This window comes from Chelon labrosus, assembly GCF_963514085.1.
Source record: "Chelon labrosus genome assembly, chromosome: 15".
NCBI lineage: Eukaryota > Metazoa > Chordata > Actinopteri > Mugiliformes > Mugilidae > Chelon > Chelon labrosus.
Genome location: NC_140348.1, coordinates 8,916,594 through 8,942,675, shown reverse-complemented (window position 1 = coordinate 8,942,675; position 26,082 = coordinate 8,916,594). Strand labels below are relative to the sequence as shown.

The window sequence follows — 26,082 nt, the reverse complement described above, 5'->3', positions numbered from 1 at the left end:
TCAGTAGCCAACTTGCCTTTCTACCTCTAATGTGCTGCATGCTGTAACGGCAGACAAAGGTATGCATAGCTCACCAGCATTCCTTCCTGGCAATAAATTAAATAAAAATAGTCAGAGTGCCACAACATAGTTTAAATTCACTAAAAAAAAAATCACTAAAGCTGCAAACAAACTTATTTCATTAAAATTCCAGTTCTGCCTCTTCTTCTCTTTGATCTTCAGTTAATTTAGCTGCACTGGATGACCAAACGCATTTGATCATGGGAAATATCACTGACTCATAGGAAATGTGGACAGAAAAGGGGGATGCTTTGATCAATGCCCTACTTTTCTGTTAGGGGAGAAGAGGGCGGAGGGAGATGCAGAGGAGAGGCAGGGAGGGAGGCGGTACTATGCGTCCTCCAGTCATCCTCTCAACTCCTGCGCACACTGGCGTTCAAACGGAGGCAGACCCGGAGGAAGAGGAATCACTCACCACAAATGACTTTACAATAAATGCGAGGATTTTAAACCCGGGACCTTAAGCACCCTTGGATTTTTCTGGATATTTTCTTTTATTTAGTCGTGCTGGAGGGATATTCCTCCTGAGCGTACGCACTCAGCCAATAACGGTCCTTCAGCTTAAAACCATACCTGGCACAGGTCTCATGTAGTCTACCTTTAATCGCTTTTGTAGAGAGATAGCTAAGCCGATTGAAGCCAAATTACAGGACACGTTTGGGTGACAAAAACATGTGATTCCTTGCCTGTTCCATGCGGCAGCCAAGCCCCGTCGCTGGCATCTGAAACAGCTGGGTCGTGTCGAGAAGACTGTGGATTAACGTCTCGTTTTTACGCGTCTCTCGGTGGCCTGCAGACAAAAAATGTGCGCCTGTTTTATTGAAATAACTACATGAGTGGAGTCTGAACGAACGCACGTACCTGCCGTTAATTCCCCCCCAAATATCTGCTGAATTAAACGGCGCCAGGGAAATATGGAAAGCGAGGTTTTCACCCCTCTGCTGGAGCAGTTCATGCTCACGCCTCTGGTCTGCTGGGTAAGCTCCCTAATCAAATATTCAAATGTGGCTTGAGCTCCCTAATTAATCACCCACTGCATTTGTTTAAATAGTTTATTGATTACCTTAACACCTATTTGTCTTTTTCTTTGTCAGGTGAAGACCGTGGGGCAGGCGACAGTGACTGATGCCACCAAATTATCGGAATATATTGAATTAGTGGATGGGATTTACCTGAACGAGATCATGCTCGAGATGTGAGTACTTTCACACACATAAAGAAACACTGCAGAACAATCCATCTTCCCTTTGCACTGGCCTCCATAGTGCAACTGGTTTATCCTAATTAGGGCATGCAAGCCTTATTAATAGTGTTAGATGTGCATAAAATAGGAGCAATTTCCAACAATTACATGATTATAAATGCAGTTTGGCTCAGTGTACAGGGTCTATAAGTGTGCAGGAGGAGGGTTAAAATGATACTCACCCTGGGGCTTTTAGTGGGGTCATCCCCTCATGAGCAAATTAAGCAACTGCAGCCTCAGTCCAGCAGTTGAGATTGTCTGCTGGAGTGAATGTAGGCTACGCACAAAGGGACCCTGTATTGGGGGCAGTGACTGGTTTGCACTGTGAGAAATCTCTGCAGATTTTCTGCCGGCGCCCGTGGTGCACAGATTGCAGCACGCCGCTCCGTAACTTCCAGTTGTTTTTCCATTCACACTGCATGCACTGTCATCTGCAGCCGACTGGAAGACACCCCGCCCCTGGAAGCTGCAGCACTCGCGCTTCCTGCTGTGCTGTAGTAATGGTATAGCATGCGCGAGCCATGAATAGAAGCCTTGAACAGAGACGCACTGGTAGAAGGACAGAATCAGGATGTAGCTGTAGCAGGCCAGCGTATATTTTTGTTTTTATTGAATTCAAAAAGGAAGTGGATCCTTTATAAAATCTCTGTTGGATACTGGAGGAGGCTGAGGCATTACATGTCAAACCTGTCTGTCTTTCCAGTCACCTGCTATTACACACATATATATATATAGCATGCCAGGAGACAGCTTTCCACTCCTTTGTCTGGCTCTAGGCTGCTACTTCCCGCTAGCGAGACCATTTTTCATATTTTCCACTAATGCTACACTCTACGCTGTCAGCATTTCTCCCACTGCTTGCCTGTCTAAGGAGCATTCAACCAAGTCTGCTCCCACTGGAATTGATTTTCACATCACAGGAAATTATGTGTTGCACTTTCGTAGGCCAGTTTCTTGTGTCACCTCACATCAGCACCGAAGGTTAGCTTTGTCGGGATTAGAGATCTTTCTGTGCAGATTTTCGTTTTAGTTACCCGGCACAAAGTGTTTTGGAAGCATTAAGCTGTGGCTGCTGCGTTGCATGAGGAGCTGATTAACTCCACCAACCGTTTCCTGTGTCCTCTTCTTCCTGCCCTGCCTTCTTCCACTGTCCTCGACCTCTTGCCGCTCCATCACGCCACTAAGCTGCCAATCTTCAGATTTAAACAACCTCTTCCACCGTTCTTTCCCATGATTGTTTTCCCTTCTCCTCCAGGCTGTTTCTGTACCCAAACAGAAGTGTGTTTATGGAGGCCGCTTCAGGTTCAGTTAGACAAGGTTGTTTTTTTTTTCCTCTTCCAGACTTAGCCTTTTTCAAAATAGTGAACCAGTCAGTGGTATTTTCAGAGCTTTTTCCCTGTGGGACATTGTATAGTGTAGAGCAACCGGAAGGATATTTGGGGGAAGGGATAGAGGAATGTACAAGACAAAAAATGATTTGACAGAAACCAAAATTTAAACCCCATCACGTGACGGGGATAATTTGCAAAGTCAGAGTAAGTGGGTGACTCACAAAAAAAACAAAATCAAATCCCAGTTTGGCGATTCTTCAACTTCTTCATTAAGATTAAGACCAGGTACTCTGAAAGATTCAGTAATCGTCTGTGGGTTTGTGAGTGCTCCTGTAGAGAACATCCTGCTAAACTGAACTGTGTCTGGCTCACAGAATGTCGGGGATTGCCGGCTGGAGACAGCCAGCTCTGTGTGTTTATGTTTATGTGCTTTTCTGCAGGGCTTCTGTGTCTGCGTGGGAGTCTGTGTGTGTCTCTGAGTTCTCTTTTTTTTTTTTTTTTTTTTTAAAACTGTGCATTTGGTTTTGGACTGAGGCAGCTGTTGGTAGTCATCTTGTCCAGGCACCCTCTCACACAAAAGACCTACAGTGCTGGTCAGATCCTGTGTTAGTGAGACCGCTCTTTGTCTGCCTCTGCTGCTTTACTACTCAAGACTGGTAGACTCGGCAAACAAAAATAAAATGAGCTAAAAGGAAATCTTTTCAATAATTAAAAACAGTAATGTTGTTGAAAGTGGACACCGGTGCTTAGTAAAGCCTCTTTCCCCTCCCTCTCTCATTAAAAGTAGCTTAAAAACCACAGGTGAGTTTTCCGACTTCCTCAAAGAACCGTAGGCGATAATTAACAGGGTCTGCATTTGTTACAATTGTTGGTCTCCCACAAATGCACTTATGCCCTCAGTTACTCATTTAGTTTTCTCCTCACCCCCTTCGTCCTGATAGTTTGAAATAAATTGTAGTGAATAAAAACTCTAAATGTTGTACAGTTAACATGTTAATTCAATCTATTGTTGTTATAATGTTTATTATTAGAAATTAATCTGGTGTTCTTTGCATCGGTGACGCCTTGCCATGATCCCCATCCCCGTAGTCAAACTGAACCGAACCGTTTGGGTTGGTGCATTGTTACACCCCTGGTGAAAGCTGTAGTGTTGCTGTCTCAATGTCTCTATCTAGCAGTAAGCGAGAGACATGGCAGACTGACTGGCAGCAGTTGTCATGAGGACAGCATGGGAGAGCGCTGAGAGAGACCCCAGGATTATCTAACGGTTTGCTGACAGACACCCAGATGGCACCGTGTCCCCTCCCCCCGCCCTCTTCTGACTGACATTACCTAGCCAATTAGATTGCCTCCATACTGCTGTCAAACCAATTAGTTTTCCCGCTCAGAGAGAAGGCGCCAATTAAGTTTTTGTCTGAGTGACAACTGTCCGGTTGACTTCTCTGCTGAACCGCCAGTTCTGCTGAAGTGCTCCATTGGCCTGTTGGGTCAACCTGTCAGTCCTTCCTTTAGAGGCGGTTGAGACAGTTATGCGAGTGAAGAAGAATCAAAAAAGAAAACAGACTTACATAATATTTATCATGTCTAATTTGTCTTATTTTTAAGTACTTCTATGCACTTTTACACTGTATACTTGTATGACCCATATTCAACCCCAAGCATTGGTCAAAAAATGCATTCTTTGCTAATTTGGCAGAAGAAAGTACAAGTGTAGAGTAGTAAAGCATATCAAGATTGTGAAAAGAATGTGGTTACACATGCTCTGCGGGTTAATGGTTCTGTCGGCTTGAAGATTTAGACAGATCCGTGCATGTCTGTGAATCTGCCCGAATAGTTTCACACACGGGGAGAGAGCATGAATAAAGCGAGCGTAACTATCACTTGTCAAGATTTGTATCTGCATATTTTTCTGCAGGGAACATACGGAATAGGTAAACCTATGAGTCAGTGGATGTGGATCTGTAAATACGGAAGACTGAAAAAGCTTTTTCTTCTCTGAAGGCCATTTCTGACTCAAACCACTTACGCAAGTCGTGGTCATTTTATGAGAGATTTAGCCTTTTCAATGCATTATTCATACACTAATTTAAACCCAGGGCTGTTGTTGAAGGTGGCTCTCTATTGTTGCTGAATGCTCCGTTTGATTATCCGGTAACTTTTATGCAACCATATGGAGTCCACATTATGCTCATAACCAGGCTTTGAAAGCCATTGTTGTTCTAGTAGAATATTCTGAGGTCTCGCAACCATCTGGCAGTGTTTTATCTAGAATGAAGAAGAAGCCACATACAAAGAAACATATGAGTCAGCTCGTCTCTACCTTCGCTTTGAATGCTGCTTTCAACATGTTGCACTGGAAAGAACTCCCGCGTGTGTTGAGGTTTAGGTGATAACAGAGTGGGAAATGTAGAAATAAAAAAGCTAAACTTTTCATCCATGGAAGACATGAGTGATGAAAATAAAAACTATGAAAGATTTTTATTATGCTGTTTTATACAGAATGGAAAGCAAAGGAAATATGGTTCACACACTTCCTCATTTCAGTGATAGCTGATCAGATTTTTGGTACCAATTTTATGCAAAAATGTCAATTGACTGGCTTTACTATCTTCTCATTTGTTTTTTCTTTCCATCTAAATTAACTGTATTATTAGACCAAACTAAAATATTAGCTAATCTAGTCCCAGATTGGATTACACTTCCTCCCCAAAGCCTGGCCTTATCTTTCCTCTCTTCCTCCTTTCACCTCTCTTCCTCCTTTCACCTTGTTCTTTCACCTTGTTCTTCTCCCTCATTACCACTGTCCCTCTTCTTGTCTCCCTCTTTCCCCCATCCTTCTCCCCGCTGGTGTCTTCATCATCTCCTCGTCTCCTTTTCTGTCCGTGCTTCACCCCTCCGGCCCGTTCCCTCCTTTCCCTCTTCTGTTTTCTTTTGAGCAGCATGTAAAGCCTTTGTCGGCGTTCTCTGAGGCTTGTTACGGCAGACATAGCTGGGATTCCTGCTGGAGTGGAGACTGGAGGCAGTCAGATCTGCTGCTGAGGTGTCAGTCTGTTTTGGTTCCCCCACTGCTTTTGGTAGACTGTTGCGTCCGGCCCTCTGCATCATTGTGTGAAGTCGGACATTAATCTCTCAACTCCCGTAATCATGTGTGTGTCATGCGATTCCGGGTCTGTCTGACAGGAGGATGTGTATCATGTTAAGCAGGAAACGGCAGCTGTGACCTTGAGAGGACGAAACTTTAACAAGGCTGTGTTAATGTGAGGCGCTCAAAACCTCACAACCAAGGACACGTTTAACCCCACAGGGACCGTTTTAGGTTTCTAGACGCACATTTCCACTTAGTTTCTCAGACCTAGCAATACAATACTGTGATCTCATTTACAGTAGTTGACGTTTAAAGCAGCCCAATCTCTAATTTCTGGGTCAGGAAATGAACCTGTCAGTTGTGTTGAAGTTCATTTGACTATGAGCTCATCACAATTGAGCTGTTATTTACATATCTTTATCTTTGTTCTGCTTTAGTTGTCAGTGTTGATTTGCTGGTGGAGGCATTTGCAGTTATTGTAAACTCAACACTTCCTCCATCTGTTAACATTTGTGGTCCTTCAGTGGCTCAGAGGACATAATCCCTTCTGTTCCCTGGAAGATTTTTGCTGTGAAACATCTGCAGGAAGTGTTGGAATTCATTAACAGCAGCTTAACATTGAGAATTAAGAGCAAAGTTGAATTAATAATTGACCAAGTACTACGTTTCTGTCCCAAAGATGAACTCAGAACAGCAGAGTAGTAAGTAAAACAGGATTTCCAGCCTCTCCTTCTGCCTCTCCTTTAAGACACTAAATTCGGTTTAAGTTCTCTGTATTGCTTCACATCATGTCCAGCTTGGCAGGAATGAGTTTATCTGCAGTCCCTATGGATACAGTGGCAGAGGAGAGGAATGGAAAGGGGCCCGGTGGAAACAGAAAGACAAAGACGAGAGAGAAACAAGCTCATGAAAAGCCAAGACAAGGAAATGGGCTGATGAGAACCACATACCAGTGGTCAGATCCTCTCTGGTCTGTTTGTCTACTACAGCTCCCTTGAGAAAAGAGTGATGGGTGAGAGAAGAAGAGGATGCAGTCATCCTGACGAGCTGCACTCTTGATATTAATAATATAATATCATATGGAGAAGGATGGTGTCATGAGATATGATGCTGTTGATTTCATAATGACAAGATTAAGGCAGAATTCCCGTTATTTCATTTAGTTTGTACTGGGAGTACTCATGATTTAATTTACAGAGCGTTGTTATTGATGCGTTTTTTGATTTACTGTTCATGTATGAAGAATCATGTGATTCCGTTCATGTGTCACTGAAAGAGTGGTACGTTTGGGTCCTTCAGCTTAAAGGAAAGTTAAATAACAACAAATCTTGTTTTCTACATGCAAAACGTTTAGTAGAAGTGTATTCTTTATATGTGTAACTGAGTAAGGTGCACACACTCCATGGATTTGGACTTTGTGGTTAAAATGTATTGCATTTTTGCAGACATATTTGATGTTTCAGTGTGTTGCAAGGGAATGCTCACGTTTGTCATGTGCGTCAGGCTGACTTGAAATTATCCTGATCTGAACTGTTATCCTGTGGACGGCTGCTAATTAAGTGTTCATCCACCAGATTTCTTTTACAGTAGCCCTTTGCCCCCCGTCTGTGTGTGTTTGTCTTCTCTCTCACACATGGAGGCACGAACACACACTCCCCCGCTGAGCTTGGACGGTACAGCTCATAAGCTCCGTCCCGAGCACGTGGCCTTCATTTTCTCTTTGTGTGTGTGCATTTACCCTGTTTTCTGTGATTGTGTGTGGGTGTGTGTGCCTCGCTGCCCAAGCTGACTGTAACGTAGGCTGTCATATGTAGGTTAACACTACTCCCTAACCTACCCAGCCAATCAAAGCCAGGAGATGAGAGGAGAAAGCCCAGTGGCCCTGGGCTCAACGTAAGGCCGTAGTGCCTATCGACAGCACAGACGGACCGGCTTATTGACTGGCCGTCTGGCTGACTTGCTGACTAGTTGTCTACCTTTCTTGCTGTTGTGCTGGCTTTGCCAATCTGTCCCTAATCTATTTGTCTATTTAAAGTCTTTAAGATTTAGTGTATCAGCAGGAAACAGGAGAGGGGGCCAATAAGTGGGATTTTATATCACTGTTTGTGTTTTAAGTCTTTGTATTTATTCGCCTGCTGATCCGCAGCCTGTATAAGCCCAGCGTTTATACTTGTGGCACAAGACATAAGAAAGGAAGGGTGCATCGTGTTGAGGTTCTCATGGTTTGCTGTAGTGGACGCCATGTTCTCTACTGGCCGTGATGAAGATGGAATGCGTGAATGGGGAATTCTTTCCTTGCTGATTTTCAGTCTCCTGCACCTCATTCACCACATCACCCTCCTCGCCCTGACAGGATTACAGCCTCCTCTGTGCTTTTTAATTAATGGGTTAAATAGACCCCCTACCATGGAGCTCAAAAGGGGTGGTGTGTGTGCGTATGTGTATGTGTGGAGGGGGAGGAAGATGGGGAGGTCACATGACTGCTCATTTAGACCACTATTAAAAAGAGTCTTGTGTCCTTCTGATTAGCATAACTGTGTGTGTGTGTGTGCGTGTGTTAGGGCGGAGGCAGATCAAAAGACTAATTAACACATCCACACTGCAGCCGGTTGACCTAAGAGACAGGCTTTTTTATTTGGAAACCAGGAATTCTGTCCTTGCCCTTGTGTAACATAATAGCCGTAGTGTCTTGATACATTTTGATCTCAGGGTTAAGCTGCTATTACTTGACAAAACAGTATGTTTATCATGAACATAAATGTAAATTGATTGGTTTGGGGTATTAGGATTTCTATTTTCCAGTGGATGAAGCAGGTTTGTATGAATTGACCTATGTGAAATAGATGCAAGTTCAATCCAAGGCCTACAGAAGTGAGTGAATTCTCCTAGACCTCCGTGATAAAATGCCTTTTTTGACCTCTAAATATAGAGACCAAAAAGGAAATTGTTCAGATGTATTTCACCTATTTTGTGATGAGGCATAAATAGGGTTGCAAAGGGGTGGAAAATTTCCGGTAAATTTCCGGTAAATTTCCAGAAACTTTCCATGGGAAGTTAAACTGGGGAATTTTGGAAATATTCCAAATTAGAAACTTTCCATGGGAATTATGGGAATTATGGGAATTATTGGGAATCTATGGGAATTAACTGGAAATTGGGGGTAATTTAAACAAACTGTATCATATCCAAACATAAATGTAAATATTTTTTGTCATAAGCAGACATCCATGCAAAATAATACAAAAACATGACATTTCAAAAATAGCTTTCATTTAGCACCTAACTTACCAGATAGTTGGCTACTGTATTAATACATTTTTATTTAATATTTGCAAGTTAAACATTAATAACGTTATAGATCAAATATATTTACCCCATGATATTATCAAAACTTACTTGACTTTATATAGTCCGCGGGCTCAAATGTGTGGCTTCAATAGTCTTGTGCTTTGAGCTCAAAAGTGTGGCCTCCAGGCTTCATGTAGGGGGCGTGGCCTCAATAGCCCTGCAGTAAGCAGTGTGCTGTGTGCATGTGATTGAGGAGTGTACTTGCATTAAATCTGGTTGTTTTAGCCAAGACTATGCTACAATATATTCCCCCCAACTATATTTAAGTTCCCTGTTAAGGGCCAACCTTCAATTTTGTAAATTTCTTATTTATTCCTGTTTATTCCCATATATTCCCGTTAATTCCCATATATTCCCGTTAATTCCCATGGAACGTTTCCAACTTTGAAAATTCCCGGAATTTTGCAACCCTAGGCATAAAGTTATGCGTAATTAAGGGCGTGGTCATTATGTCACAGGTTGCAAGACGTCTTCCTCTGCCTCATTAGCGCTCCACATCTTTGCCCATATATGAATTAACCTGAGTTAGACAAGGTTGAGATGCCAATGACAGTTGTCACCCACATTGAGCTTTTCAGGACTCCTATAGAGCGTTTGTCCATCTTTCACACACAGTCAGTGATTTACTCAATCACTGAAGAAACAGATCAGCAGCATGGCAAGAAGATACCCATCATCCCAAAGTCCCCTGTGGCTGCACACCTCCACTAAACAGTATGCCCTTGAGGTATCCTTCACTCTGATGTTTAATCTATATTTACAACCAGTCATATACACCTCATCTGTGATGTGTCATAATTAAGCTTTACAGTCGCAGCTCTGGTTGTGCTATTCTGGAGTGCAGCAGGGTTATAGATGCACACTCACGCATGACTACACATCTGCTACACACCACATGTGAGGAGAGCCCAGGCTGTTTATGAATGTATGCATGCATGCATACATACATAAGCAGCCTGGGCTCTCCTCCCCCCTACTCAGGTCTTGTTGACCCTCATATATAGGTCAAGGGATGTACATGCTTTGATGTCTGAGGTGCATATCATGGAATGGCGAAGAGGTGCTCTTTAACAATGTTGATGTTAGGCCCTGAAATCTCTAGTACGTGAATGAGGATGATTTCCTAGATGATCCCAAAGAAAATCTCGTAAAATATTTAAAACCATATATTGTTTCGGTTGGGACAAAATAGACATAGAAGTGTTGACTTGTAGTGTTCTTGGTTATGATTTATTTATCTCTATCAGTGTAAAGGAGAACCAGGTCTTCAGAGTGTTGCTTCTTTTTACATTATTATGAATTATTTTTTTTTTTAAGCGCATGATAAAATTCGATATGAACATCTAGCGAGAGATTTGGTAACTGCTAGTGGAGCTACCGAGGGACATTCAACTTGCACAATGTCGTGCCATTGTTAAGAAGTCAGCCCTGGGAGATAAAAACACTAATTCAGCTACACTGAGACTCTAAAAGTAACAGGAATATCCTTATTTGTTCTCATTGACATTACTGCTGACATGAGCGAAGAAAACGTTCTAACCTGAGCACTTAAGCTGCATAAAAAGACGAAGTAGATTGTATGGAATACCTACAGCTAAAATCACAGTGTGTATCATTCATTCATTCATTCATCTTCTATAACCGCTTATTCCTGTTAAGGGTCGCAGGGTCTGCTGGAGCCTATCCCAGCTGTCACAGTGTGTATCTATTCTTCCAAAGTGTCCCTGTGCTACTTGGTGAACATCAGCTCTAGGGTTACTGCTTTGTCGCTGCCTCGGTTCTGTGAGTCTATGAAATTGGAATTTCCCTCAAGGCATCAGTAGATATCACATTAAATCCACAGGTCTCCTGTAGTATTAGTCTGTTTAGCATTTAACCTGCCATTCTAGAAAGCTTTTTTTTTATCAAATAGTGCTGCCTGTATAGTTTGCATGTCAAGCATTCCAAAGACAGGATTTTTTTCCAATTGTATTTTTCTACAATTATCTTGTCAGTAAATGTATTTTGATGAAGATTGCGGCTTGGTATTCTAACAGTAATTCCCGCAGATATGTAAATGGTGGTTTGGGTGGTCGTAGATCAGTGGTTGTGTGTGGAATGTGTGTGGTTCACTAAAACATGTTGACACCCGTGATAACATCAGTCCTCATGCAAACTCCTTTTAACATCCCTTGGGCCAAACTCAGTCAAATAAACACAGAAGGCCTCTATTCTGCAGGCAGTGAGGAACTATCTCTTCTCTTTTATTCAGACAGAAGAGAAGAAATGAATAGGTTAGAGATCAGAGAATTACAGACTTAAAGTACTTCACTTCACTGTGCTAAAAAATTTCAAACTCGATCACTAATAAATTGGATTAATTGTTCCATTTAATATATATTCGTTTGCATGACTCGAAAGTCCGTTTTTTGGCATACTAATTCTGTTTGTGTGCTGAATCAGAAATAAAATTGAACCTTTTTCCTCAAAAGAAGAGGACAAGACACACCCGTTTTCAGCTGCGGCTTCATCAATTTTGTCTTTGTTATGAAACTCCATGTTTTTGTCCTTTCTGCAAACTCTTCATCACCTGATGTTCACTTTATGTGGAGCAATTCTGCACAGAAAGAATGGATTTATTCCGTCCATACAGAAGTGATTGGATCAAGGCACTAATGTTTTCCTGTTGAATTATCATTATCAGTGGTTTACACTAACCCTCTCAATCCAAAGTTCCTTCCTATCGGATGAGCCTGTTTCAATTAAGGTGGTTACATGAGGCATTTTTGCTCTGATTGTGACATTATTTTTGTTATTAACACATGAAATACAGCAGTTGACTGAAAGGGAAGCATTTTATTTGTTTTTCCAGTGTTGCTGTGCTGCTAATGTTGTTAGCCAAACACACTCCTGATCTGTTACATAGAACATTGTGGTGTTCAAACACATTGTTTGTGACCAACAGTGATAAATATTCCATTTTGTCCTGCAGAAATCCTAAAGCCACCGTGCAGAGGACCAACAAGAAAGTGAACAATGACCCCACACTGCGCATCCAGAACCTTTCTATTCTCATCCGGCAGATTAAAGCTTACTATCAGGTAAGTTTTCTTTTTCCTTTGCCGAATCAAAACCGTGTCCACGTTGGGGTGAAGGTTAAGAACAGTTTATTTCATTCATCTTGTGAAGAAGAAAGTAGATGTGGATCAACAATAGATGTTCCCTTATGTCTTTCAAATGATGGGGTTTTACCACTTGGGTTACAGTGGAAAAATATAACCAGACAACACAGCTTTCACTCCGCACACACACACAGACTTGAATGAGTCCGCATAGGCACATGCCACATGAAGACTGGGCTGTATAAATGGAGATATATTTGCAGATGTGTGTGATGTGGTATCATGACTCCAGTCCAGATGTCAGAGAAGGTGCAGTAAGTTTAAGGAGACATCAGGAATGTTAAACACACTGATGTGGTTATAAGTCTTTTGCTTCCTCTGCTAAATATCTCGTATGTATTTATGAGTTTCTTTTATCTCAGAAATCTGCACGTTACCTTCTTGGACTATAATAAACGGGATAACATAGATGTATCATTCGATGGAAAATAAGGAAATGGATTCAGTTTTTTGCAGAACAAAACGATGAACAGCATCTCACAACATTACATTAATTCCTACAAGAAGCTCTGAAGCTTTAGTCACAGATGTGAATGTGATAAAAGTCACGCTTAGTGAAGCTTTATCTCATGTTGAGTCAGTGCCTAACTCGGTATCAGCTCATCAGCCGTGACGGTTTCCGTTCTCACAACAGTTAATCGTCACTTGGTTCTAAAGGAAATTAATGAAACTTTGCATTCGTCTAATGATCTAAACAGAGAAGGAAAAATGAAAGCAGGGGTTCCTTGATAATAAAATATGAGAAAGTAAGGTCCACATTGATCACATGCAGCTCTATTATCCGTTCACCATATTTGGATCATGAATGGGAAGCTGTGGATGCAGGTATTGCTCACCCTGACTCATCTCCTGACCATCTACAGGATGCTGCAAAGTTATTTTGCTTGTGTCAGACTGCTTGGATTCAAGGCCAGATGCCAAATAGTGGATGAAGTTGACAGTACTCCGGATCCTGAACCCCATCTGATCCAAGGAGACAGTTAAAATGTATCAATATGTGGTGTTTTCTGTGATCTAAACACAAATAAGAAACCTTGCTGTGAGAACGGTGCACGTCTTTGGCTGTTTAAATGTTTACTGTTCCAGCCTGTTCTCGTACAGTATTGCTTAAACTCCCAGTGTCAGTTCCCTACTCTGTGCAACTGTTGAGCTAATTGTGAAACCTGCAAGCTTGGCAAATTGAAACAATCCAGAGAGAATATGATTCATTACATTGCTGCAACAGTGTCTCAGCTGTGTTTATGATAATCAGACATTCAGCGTGACCCATCATGCTGTTGCAACATAGTGGTGTTATCATGGCCAAGCATTTGCAGAGGCACAGCTTTCTCACACTTCGGACCAGGGAGGGTGAGGAGGCTTATATCCTAGTGGGCCGTGTAAAGCATTTGTGAAGGAACTTATCGTATAAATTGTCCAGTTTAAATTTGATTTAAAAAGCATGTTGGAATAATCCTTACAGTTCTTAAGATTGTTGTTAATTTACATTGTTTGCGGTTTTAAAGACCCGTCTTTAAAGACCTGCCCGATTGCTTAATTGCTTCGTTAGATCATGTTTACCCTGATTTGGAGCATCTTGTTAATCACACCTAGGTCATCTTATTTAAACAATCAGCCTATTGTGTAGACTTTACACGTTATAAGCCTCCAAAAGCTCCCATAGGCCGCTCCAAATGGCCAGCAGAATTATCTGTCACAGAGTCGGTGGCTACTGAGGGTTAAGCAGTGATCGACACGGTCGGTGGATGATGAGATGACGGGAAAGGTTAAGGACATTAACCAGCCGTAAATGGGTGACTCGGTTAGAGACAGCACATTTCCTGCATTTTTGACATCTTAGATTTAATTTTGTCAATACCATAACATCTTTAGAAGGTATGATTCAAAATAAATGATATTTTTAGTGTGTGGAAGGATGCATACCTTCTCAGCTTAATCCAGTCTATTTGCACAATATCCTGTTTACATTCAAGGGTATTTTTAGTCCTATTTAAAGCTGCACATCTCATCAGCAGATTTAATAACTTATTTAAAATGTATTGAATTCTTTTTCTCAGTTATGTGCCTTAAGAGTTCAGTACGATAGTGTTCTTTTCTGAGATGAATATGAAGATTCTGTTCAATTGAATCAGTAATTTGATTTCCTGACAGCAGTAAAGACCACTTCCACTTTAGAAACTGGCAAACATAATGTGGGTAAGCGGGTGCTGTTTTGGGTACATACCAGTGTGTAATCTGCATGGGTTCAGCTTTAGGTGGACATTGTAAGCTAACAATGAAACTCTTGTTCGTACACGGTGTTTGATTAATCTCCGTTTGTCCGTGTGCCGCTCTGTCGACCTCCCAGTCACACTATTGTTCAGCCACTTGTGTCTGCAGGCTCACAGAGACCACCTACAGGTTTAAATCCCCCCTGTGGTCCTTGATGTGTGTCCGACGGCCCCCAGGACAGCTTTTTAGGGACTTAACCGGCCGCTTTCCCATTTAAGTCGTCATTTTAGTCCATATTTCAGACAAAAGACAGGCTGTGTGGTTCTTAAGAAACCCATGAAGCTTAGTTAGGGCTCTCAGTATTGGATGGCCATAAGAAGTCATTTGTAGACACCATTTATTCTGTGATGCTTTTAGCTGATTAGCAACAGTAAAATACACGCTAGTTGGTAGATCATGTGCGTTAATTATCTGAAGTAGCTTAAGATACAAAATGCAAATGAGAATCAAGACAAATATCTATAATTCTGCCATCCTCTGGTCAGAAGGCCACAGACGGACCTTCATTTGTGTGATCTTGTTCTTTCATGCATGCATACAACTTAACAACAACACATACAGTGCACTCTGTGACACAGCTTAGGTTGTTTTGGAACTGTACTCTGCATTTGAAATGAAACAATGTGTTGAAGATTAATGTGCGGACTGTCAGCATTAATCTGAGGGTTTTAACACAACCATAGTCGCTGAGCTTTGTTAGAGTTGGGCCTTGTTTTTAATCAAGTGGCGCTTGAGTCCACTTCCATTAACACTAGTCCACAACTCTCCATATTCTGTTTACCCACCAATCTCTGTCACATTTTCAAAGCCAAAACTCCAGAAAGCGTGTCACTAACTAAATACTTAAATATTATACTTTCCCTCTTATAGTTTCTGTACTACCTGGAGCGATTACAAGGAGAAATGACTTTGATATTTGCTTTTGTAGTGACTTCCATTTCCTACAGTTGTTTTCTCGCTTGCTGGTTTCACATTTCCAGAGACATATGGAAGAAGACCGTACCATTCAGGTCTTAGGCTAATGGACTTAGCAGGTTTACCCTTTACTGTACTACTCAGCACTTTGCAAGAGGACTGGGAGTGAGTGAAAAGGCTTATACGGTCGGTTGCTTGTAGTGATTCAATAAATTGATCTCACTCTTTGAACCCACTTTTTTTTAATTAAATTGTTTGCGGTGATCTTAGATCAAAATTGGTTAGAAACCACTCCCTCTGCAAGCACTGGAGCACAGGAAGAACACATTAAGTGATTCCGTAACATGAACACAAGGTAGTGCAGCACTGCTTTTTTTTAAACAGCACCACTGATGTGTTGTCTCCTCTGTAAAAGCTTTATATTTCATGCTTGCCGACTTGCCAAAGGATCTCCTGGTGTCAAGTGTAAACTAATTTATTAACCTCCTTTAGCCATTATGTGCAGACAGTTGAGACCTTTCCTGGGACTTTCCTTTGTCCCCCTGCGCCCCCCATTCCTCACCCATGTGCCCCTGCATGAGATGTAATCTTAGGAGCCAGTCTGTAGAAGCTGTCAGAATTGTGACACAGGAAAGAAATTCAATAATAATGGTTTTCATTTCAAGAACGGACTCTCTTGGGTTGAGCTTACTGTGTGTCTTATCATATTTGTGTGCGTACAAAGTTATTGTTCTGCTGAAGTATATTGTGTAGGAGGAGGGTGGCGTCTAGACAGGCTTCAGACTTTGATTTCAGAATCTGGTAAACAGATCAAGGCTGAGCAGCTGCAAGCATGTGTGTGCTTGTTCATCTGAATTAAATGTGCATTTTTAACGTTACACAGAAGCAGGCACGATGATAAAATTACACATTTTCCAAGAGAAGGTGGAATTTGTTAGGAATTATTGCTTTTCCATTTAGTGGGATATTAACTTTTCTGGTTACTCAGTCATTTCTGTGCAGCAGTGCGCACCGAAGGCTCCATTGCTCTGGTGGTCAGTCCAAATATACGCTGGGCCTCTTTTTAATTTAGTGGCCTTGGTTTGGCACTCTTTAGCGGGATGTGATATGAAGCCAGCTGAACTGAATTCTTTGTGCTTTTACTGGCTTTACTCAAAGCTCACTAAGTGAATCCCTTTATCCTGGTTTATGAAAATCAGGGTCAGATAGCATCTGGTGTCATTCAGTGTCAAAACTAATCATTTTAACTGACGATGGGTGTCATAGCCTCTGGTCAAGTTAAGAAAATATGCATTGTAGTTACACTGTGGCACAGTTACATAAAAACCTGGAAGCTCTGATGGCAGGGATGAAATCTTAGCAGACACTTTTTCCTGTGCTCTCATCTTTAAAGCTCTGCTTTTGGAAATAAGAGCACTACTGTCCTCTGTTTGCCACTGCTTTGGTTTGGGGTGTGGTGTAGAGGCTGGGAGCTCTGTTTTGACTATTTGAAGGGTAACAGAGGCCACCATTCATGCAGTAATTGCCTGGCCCCCAGAGCTCTGCAGGGTTCTTTGGTAAGGCTCAGACTAATGTAAGATAGGTTATCAGTAATTTATTAATTTTTTTTGCATGTTTTACTAGTCTGTAGGTTAGGGACCAGCATGAGAATGTTTTCATAGTGATGGGCACACTGAGAATAGCTCTTACATTCCCTTTTAGACTGTTTCTCACACATTTTGTCTTTGCTGTTGTTTTAAATTAACATTCAGTATTTTAATTTATATTTCATACTTCAAACTTTTTTAAACATCAAACCATTAAACCTGCACCATTGGGTTAAACCTTGGCGAATGCACGGCTAAGAGAACATAGTTGTTTAGTTACGGACATTACTGGCATTATCACACGTTGTACACATTTTTCTTCAAATGTCCTTCCAGGAATTCAGCTTTTTTAGCCGTTGCTTGGTTTGGGGCAAAAGAGGCTGACTATTTATTTCTTGTTGACCTAAAGCCTTACAGAGATGCTCTGTTATTGAGCCGGGGTGAAGCTGAAACACTAACCCACATACAGAATCACACGCGTCACCATCACACATGCGCATTGTATGAACAGCAATCATGCTGTAATTTTAGCTACGGAAGGTTGTTTTTATCACAGACTTGATCAAAAGTGGAGAGTTTTCCATCCTTGTTACTAAGGTGTCTGTCTCGAGACTACTACTACTAGAATTTGGTGAGAATATAAAATTTCACCCACATCTGACCCCCTATCTTGCCTTTCCGCATCAGTCATGAGCAAATCAGTTTATTAGGGCATGCGCTTGTAGCTGCAGGCTAATCGTGTGTTATCATGCAAACTCACGTGCTAGTCACTCTGCATATCCTGTTGATTATGTCTCCAGCTAGGTCTTTAAACAATCACACAGGTAGTAGGCAGTCAACCAACACCACAGGGAACATGACTCAATTTAGACATATGTCTGATTGATCTGTCTGGCTGTTTAAACACTCATTTCCCCCTTGTACTAGTGCTAAAACCATATCTGTGGTTGAAAACTACAGCTACCAGCCATCATGAGTAATGTCCTGAAGCAAATACCTGACTATACCAAGAAGAAGCATCACGTAAACACAAGCTTAACTGTGCAGCGCTGCTAAAATTCATATCTGTCCCGTGTCTCTCGTTGACTTGACGAGACGCCAAAACCACAAGCCGATTGAACAAGTTCACATGAGTTCAGTACGATTTGATATCAACACGACAAGAGAGCAGGAACACGTCAAGTTCAAGTCAAGTTGATTAAATAAAATTAAAGCCGAATGTTTCTTCTCATAGCAGATCATTGATGTTTCTTCTGAACACAGTCAGACATGATACATTTCTAGATCAGTAACAACAAGGGAAGTATACTAATAAATGTCACTCACTGCCGCTGGCTCTCTAATTAGCTGCTTACTGTAAACAAACGCTGACTTATTTCGAGACATATTTGTGCACAAACGTCCCCACTGCTTTTGAACTTGCAAGACGTGCATGTTGAGTGTTGTTCCCTTTTACACCCAGAGCCATCCACCAATCACATCATTTAATCACAGCCTAGAGTGGGAACTGAACATGTATGGGAGCAGCAACTTTGTGTGCGTGTGAGTAGTGCGGTAAGGCGCATGTGGAGGGGAATTTGTGGCAGTTATGATGTAGAGCAGGTTCCCATATGGTTAAAGGGAGATATTTTTAGATGGTAGCAGAGATGTTGCATGAAGGGGAAGTTTGAAGCTGGGTTCTTCTTTTTCCTCACCCATCTAGAACATGTGGGTTATGTTATTTAAATACATTTTGAAGGTGTACTCATTCAGCTGTCACACCTGTAAAATCCCAAATGTGAGAAACCATGAGCCTGTTTTCACCCCATTGATTAAAAATGATCCATGATTGCAACATCCAAACATCCAGTTACAAAAAGCAATAATTACAACTGCTGCAAGTTCGCTGCTACAAAGCTATTAAAACTAATTAAACTGAACTGAAAGCAGTAGATTAAAGTTACAAAACATTAGACAGACGCATTAAAGTGTGAGTGTGTAAGAGTGCGATAATTGCATTGACTTAAATGGCACAGAATGATGTGTGTGTTCAACTTTTCCTGCCAGAGCCCTGAGGTGATGGGGTGGATGGGTCGGGCTACCCAGGCCCACCTGCCGCCACCTTTGAGAGGGAGCAGCAGGATCAGCTCGTATGCTCGTTCCGCCTCGGGGCTCTGTTGTAAAAAGCACTCTAGCTGATAGATAACGGCAAGGAACAAAAGAAACGCGGTGCTAATGGCGCGTTCCCTCCTCCTCCTCATGTAAGAGATGATCTGTCCATCTGGCCGGCAGTAGACCTCGACTGCTGTTCTTTTCAGTGCGTGTTTTTATTGCCAAGAGCAACTGTTGCTTTGTTTTTGTCAGGTCAAATCTAATTAATTAGTTGGTTAACACATGCACTGGCTTTATTTCTCTTATTTTTTTAAAAGGAATTTTTAAAGATGAATTGTGCTGCTATAATTGGTTAATTTTAAGCTAAAAGCTCACATATTATTCTGCATTTATTAATTTATATTGAGCCAGGTAATTAAACGATGGCTCTTTCAGTTGAAGCAGTTTATGCATGTTATGAATATGAACTAGTCTTGTCATTCATTTTTAATCTAACCACAAATGATTATAGAATGTCACTTTACCAGCTGGAAACCAAACCTCTCCACTTAAAGTACCTGTTCTGGTCGCCACTTAGCTATAAGAGCCAGACTGCTTTGCTCCATGAAATGCATTGTGCAAGCTTCTTTTGTGTGCTTATGCCGCTATTACAGAGCTGAACAGCAGGAAAAGATTTCTTTACATTGATTCATTTCCTGAGGATGTATCAAGATCTGGTGTTAAGTGCTCTCTGTGTGTTCGATACGAGAGAGAAAGCGGAAGCATGCTCCTTCCCATTGTTGTTGGTTAATAACCTTTTCAAGTTCATAATCTCTGCAGTTTTTCAGCAGGAGAGAAGTCCGCAGTGGGTAGGAGAGGGTGTGTTTGTGTTGTGTGCGTGCGCTCGTTCGTGCGGCCGTGCGTGCGTGCTCTCAGACATTTACTGTACCACGTGCGTCATGCTCCCTAGCTCGGGGAGAATAAACCCATCTCCTCGTTTCTATGGTAACACTCCATGTCTGCAGAATGGGTGTGATTCAGGCTTTCAGGGTTCAGGCAGCATGTGTATATACACACACACACACACACACGATTGGACACATAGAGCTACACAGACACGCAGTAGCAGCACAATTAGTCCCCTGTTAAAGCTGTGCTGGTAGCGGAACTTGCACTTGGGAAGGAGTTTTTGCGGTGTGTGTGTGTGTGTGTGCGTGTGTGTGTGTTGGGAAGGGCTACTTTAACAGGCAGCACTCCTGTGAGACAGCAGCACAGCAGCTTTATAACCTTTCTAATAACACCCTTTTAACACACATATGTACTTGCTTGCCTACTGTAGTATTATCGTAGCATGGCCCTTGTATTTTAGCTGAGTGTCCATACCAGGCTGCTGGTAGATCAGCAAAATATTATCTCTGTTGTCAGCAGATGTCCATTCACCCACATTTAGCTGAAGACAATAGAGCAGGAGGCAGAGCTCGTAATAATGTAGGTGAGGTATGTCTGCCTCATTCTCTCCTAAATGCATTTTATGTTTATACCTGGGTTTTTCTTGCCTTTAAGACGAAATATTTTGGGGGATGAGGCAGATCAATACATTGTTCCAATTGTGTCTGTTCTTGACAGACCTGCAGAGCTGCCTGAAGATAATGTTACTCTTCTCACATATAATGCACAATCTTTCTGCGCTCTTTGAGACATGGGTAAAATATACTGGGTCGATTCTATTGTGTTTATAGATCTGAAAGAGTTGTGGACTCGCTCCACTTTAACCAGCACCTCATTCTATCAGTCTGTCTAAACGTCTCTATGGGATGGAAGAGGAGCTGTGAATCCTCCTGGAATCAATAATACAGCAATATAGTGTCAGAATAGGGGGATGGGGGTGATGGGAAGAGAGGAGGAGGCAGATCAGCCTTGCGTGCCTTGAGTGAGAAGTGATGGAATCAAAGCTGCACCTCTCTGTTTTTCTACCATTTCTCCCTCTGTTTGTCTGTTTTCTCTGCCCTTCCCTCCATTTTCTACTTCATCACGCACCCGCCTCCAATCTCTGAGTATTGGCTTTTTTGAAATTTCAAATGACAGGCTTTTCCACATTCCCCGTGTGTGAAATGGACATGATTAGATATTGGAGACTGTCGCATTGACTGAGCCAAGGACATTTCTGCTGTCACAGCTACGGTAAAGCTTTGAAAGCTTTCCATATAAAAGCTTTGAGTGTGTGTTGACGCGCATGCCTCGCAGTGTTTGTAGCACATCGCCGTGACATGCTCAGCTTGGTGGCTGGTCTCTCTCTGCAGTGTCCATCATGTTTTATGTATGAGGGCTAAGCCCTTGCCAAGCTAATCCAGGAGGCGTATTTGGCTACTGTAGTTTAGCTGTGTTATTAGCCTCCAGCTAATCCTCAAAGCGTGTTATCATCCACATCCGTCAGAAATACACGGCATTTGACGAGCAGCATATTTGAGGTGCTGCATCATGAAATCATTATCCTATTTGATCTACATGGTGATGTGTTCTTGATCTTATGGGAGAAGCTTCTTGTTTTGGCTATTTCTGCCCCTCTCCAGGTCATTAATCAGTCGATTTCTGTAGTTTGTGACACATTTTCCTTTTCATGTGGCATAAAATATTATAAGCGTCAAATCTGCCAGAAACTGAAAAGAAGAGCAACGTTTTTTGCCCCCAACTTTATTGACAACACTTAATTTGTTTTAAAAGAGATGCATAACCAAGGCGTACCGAGACGGACACAAATTTCAGTAGTTTGTCCATCCTGTAAACATCATATCACCTGATGCTTACCCAGTGTGGAGCTAACATGTACAGAAGGAATAGATTCATTTACAGAAAGAAATGATCAGATCAAGTGTGTGCAAGGTTAATAGATACTAACATTTATCAAATGTCACCACCCCTCTTGAATGAAAACTTGTTCAGATTGGGCCGGCCTGTTCTGATTTAGAGTTTAGGTGGTTACATGATTATTAATGGAATACTATCAAGCACGCAGGCGACACCTTCCTGTGGTACCACAATGTGTTTTTAGCTGATAAAAAATTTGGGTACAGAATACATGAAGGTAAAAGAAAACGCTTCTGAAGCTGTTAATGTCCTTGCTTTTGTCTTTTAATTTCAAACTACAGATCAGCTTAAATATGTAGTTCACTGACGTCTTGAGTAGTGAAGGGATGGAAGGGGAACTGGTACTGAACAGTGTTGCACTAAGCTCCTGACTGCACACTGTAGATTATTCTTCTGTGAAATGTTTAACTGAAGGAAGCTTTTGAATCTTGTAGGGGTGGAGGGAAAGTGTCTAAACCTCGCATGTGTCATGCCACAGAGTTACTGTAAATTCGTTTTGCAATTATGTTCAGTAAAGTATTACTCACTCTGTTAAGTATATACTCGCAGCATGAACCTTTATTGGTAAACTGTCTGTCATTGCTTTATGTTTGGGGGAAAGAAAAAGACAGAAAGCACAGCCTGACATGTGGTGCTTGCACAGCAAACACATGCAGCCATTGAAGGGGACAGGTGTGAGTGTGAACAGGTGGTTGTGGGAGAGATGTATGTGTTTTTTTTTTGTCAAACTAGCGATCCAGTTGGCTCTATCCTCTCTGTATTTTTCTATAAAGCTTCAAATGGCACTGAAACAACTCTGTTGCTGTCATTTTGTCATGAAAAATGCCCAGTGGGTCATTAACTAGAGTCTACAAGCCTTTTCTCAAGGCTGAGCGTGCTGTATTGTATAACACAACAAAAGAATCACACTGACATGTTTTGCTGAAGAGACAACACACGAGGCCACCCAAAGTGTCCCAAAGCTGTAGATAGAATGACTCTAGCCTGTTTTAGCTTCTTTTGATGATGCTGATTTTGGTGTCTTGCCCTTTTAGTCTGAAAGTTGAGTGCGCCCAGAGCGTCTGTCATGAGTTGTTCGTGGTGAATTGGCTGTCAGGCACACCAGTGCCTCTCTGTGAGACACCAACTGCGGCAGTCTGAGTGGTGCTGATTGTTCTGTCTGACGGTTGTTGAGTCAATCTGTCTCAGCCTTCAGACACGATGGCCGTTTGGTCACCTCAAACTGGAACTGCCTGCCATTATTATTTCTGTCTGTGTTGGTTTTGCCATCACCATATTTATTATTTAGTTGCATTTATAAAATTATGATTGCTGCATGTGCTATTTAAGCAACCATACCCAGATATCAATGTCAGGTTGAAAGGGTAATTTTGTGTTGGCAGGATGTTTCAAAGATTGATGTAAGGACACCATGACCTCTCTCCCTGCGTGCTCCACACACCAGTGTAGACAGAAAGATAGACAGACGGGGCAACTGGGGTCGATGCTCTTATCACCACTGAGGGGAAACCATGGCAACCATGCTCCTAAGCTAATAACCATGACTGCCCAGTACTGCAACCCAAACTTTGACCTTCACCTCAGGTCATAGAAGCCTCAGTGTGTGTGTTTTTCGCAGGGATGATGGATGGATCTGTTAACAATTGGTGTTTTCTGTCGAAGTACACAAATCTATCAAAGGGAGTTTAATAGTAGGAGTCATAAAAAGTCTCATGTTTTCTCAAATGAAAATCTGGTAGTGTCAGAAACACAAACACTGTTACAGCTCCTTGTGCGCCTGTCAGACTATATTATTATCTGCTTGAACCAGATGTGAGTGATGCACTGGCCATCTGTCACACCGTGCTCCCAATCGTCTTGTGTTAACTGACGATTTTCTGCGTCAAATCAAACAGCTGACAAAGGCTGAGACAACCACCGGCTCAGAGTCGCCTCTGCTGCTAGCTTCTGATAAGGAGGACGGAGCTGGAGCTGTGTTTGCAAACCATTTTAAACCACAAGCACGTATACAAACAGATATAAAGGAGGAGAAAGGAACATCTCACGGATAAAAGATGTTGAGATTTTATTAAACTTGACATGCATTCATATAAACGGTAATATTAACCATGCAGTTCTAATTATCATCACCCTTCTTTTATTCATTCAATGAAAGGTGCTAAATCTCTTTGTCTTTATAGATGACACATTTACATTTTTCTCTTTTGCTGCCGCGCCTTTTGAAGTAGATTGGACAGAGCAGATTATTTTCTGAGTTTTGACTTCATCAGCCTCTTTCAGCTGAGTTCTCTGATTATTTTAAGAATGCATGAGAAAGCACAGATGTGGATTTGTAAAAACCACCATCACCACCTTTCTACCGCCAAAATGAGGTAATGCAATATGTATAGGGCAGATGGTTACGGCAGTGGGACTGCTGCTTACTTAGATTGTATAAGCCTCTTTGTCATGACTTCAGCAGTAACCTGCATAAAACGGTCAGGCCATCGGGTCAAATGAGTTCAAGCTGCTCTCTGCCATCAGGTACACATGAAATATTCAGGTTAGCCAACCTTTACATCCTTTCTGCTTAAAGAAGGTGGAATTAATTTTCAATACAGCTGTGGTTTGGATTTGCTCTGTACTGTTTTAAAGAATGGGATGGTACAACTATTTTGTCAGGCTGCTGTCTAGTCATCGTGGACGATTTATTATAAAAAGCACTTACTTCATGTTAATTATCAGAGATGTGGCAAAGATTAAGCAATGTAATTGCGTAAAAGGCAAGAATGTAAGTTGTTTATTGTTGCTAGCTTGTTTGTGCACCATTTCCATAGATATAACTGGATGGATTAAAACGCTAATTAAGCCTACCCCACCTCTTGTGGTGTCTGGGGGAGTGTTGTAAATTTCAGCTCAGGGTTTCATTTTGGTTTTCTTGATTGACACGTGAATTGAGGGGCCCCCGTGGCATAACCCACACCGCAGTTTAACCCACATAAATACGGCTGTCACTTGCATCATCTCACACACACACAATATGATATTATCACTTCTGTCCACCATATGAATGTGAAAATATTCATTTTGATATGTCACCTGCTTTATAGCACTGTTAAAAGTCTTGAGACCCACCACCCATTCTATTATACATATGTTACCTGCAGGCTTTTACACTGTCTCTGAGGATTGTGTTTTTGTATTATATTATTGCTGCAATGCTGAAAGATGTCTGAAAACCTAATGTAGCATTCATATTTTTCATTCTAAATTTTTATTAGAAAAAAAAACATGTAGGCCTGATTTGGATTGTGTCAATAGTATGTCTTTAGTTTAATGTTCCTTGCACTAATGACGAATTTCATTTCTTTTTGCCGCAGGAGATATTGCAGCAGCTGGTGATGATGCCCCTGCCTAATGTGCTGGTACTGGGCCGCAACCCTCTCTCTGGTAAGTTCCAGTGTACCAAACCGTGCAACTGCAACACTATACAAGCTAACACTTTGACAACTGCTGTGCAGGTTTTAAATCGAGTGCTCTAAGGCGCTGCCCTCGTTGAGTGACATGGGCCGCAAGCGCGCAGATATTTCACAAAGAGAGCACACGCAGTTTTGTCGCTCCATCAGCATGCAGGGCACAGCTTTGATGTTTCACGTGACTTTCTCTCTGGATATAAATTTTCCAGCCACTTGGTTTCTCTGTGTCTCTGTTCCCTCAGTAATGAGCCATTTATTGACCTTCATTCTTAGCCCACCTTTAAAAAAAAAAAAAACACTTCACAGGGGGGGACTTCACAGAAGAAAGTGAAAAATTATGATTGTAAAATTGAGGGCATGTGAAATGGACAGATTATCCCATTCCTTTCACTTTTGCCTTGGTCATATTTAACATTAGAATTCGTTGCACTCAGCGTAGGGATGTTGCCATAGGCCACATCTGTAGAGCTCTATTACCCTAAGTGTTACATTCGTTTAACCATTCTGCAGCAAAGCTTTGACCTACTGAACTCAGTCATGCAATTCGATATGTCTGAGAGGACTGAAAGCAGCGGTGGTGCAGTGTCAAGTGTTTGAATGTCATATAAAACACTTTTGAGCAGTTTGACCTGCGCAGCCCCAAAGAGCTACTTGATATTCCAGTGTGACCTTGATGAAGCTGCTGAGGAGAA

General features: G+C 41.8%; 1 protein-coding gene across 6 annotated transcripts in view; it reads left to right on the top strand.

Moving 5' to 3' along the window:
- The first annotated feature begins 225 nt into the window (after positions 1–225).
- ccdc88ab (coiled-coil domain containing 88Ab) overlaps positions 226–26,082 on the top strand; it is a 59,971-nt gene continuing 34,114 nt past the window's right edge. For 4 of the 6 annotated variants that reach the window (XM_084562150.1, XM_084562148.1, XM_084562149.1 and 1 more), the window contains exons 1-4: positions 227–1,037; positions 1,155–1,255; positions 12,039–12,147; positions 25,295–25,364. In XM_084562150.1, coding sequence (XP_084418276.1) covers positions 975–1,037; positions 1,155–1,255; positions 12,039–12,147; positions 25,295–25,364 — 343 coding nt within the window. In that variant the 5' untranslated portion in view covers positions 227–974. Of the gene's footprint in view, positions 1,038–1,154; positions 1,256–12,038; positions 12,148–25,294; positions 25,365–26,082 lie in introns of all 6 variants that reach the window. The other 2 variants (XM_084562147.1, XM_084562151.1) reach the window with 2 other exon arrangements.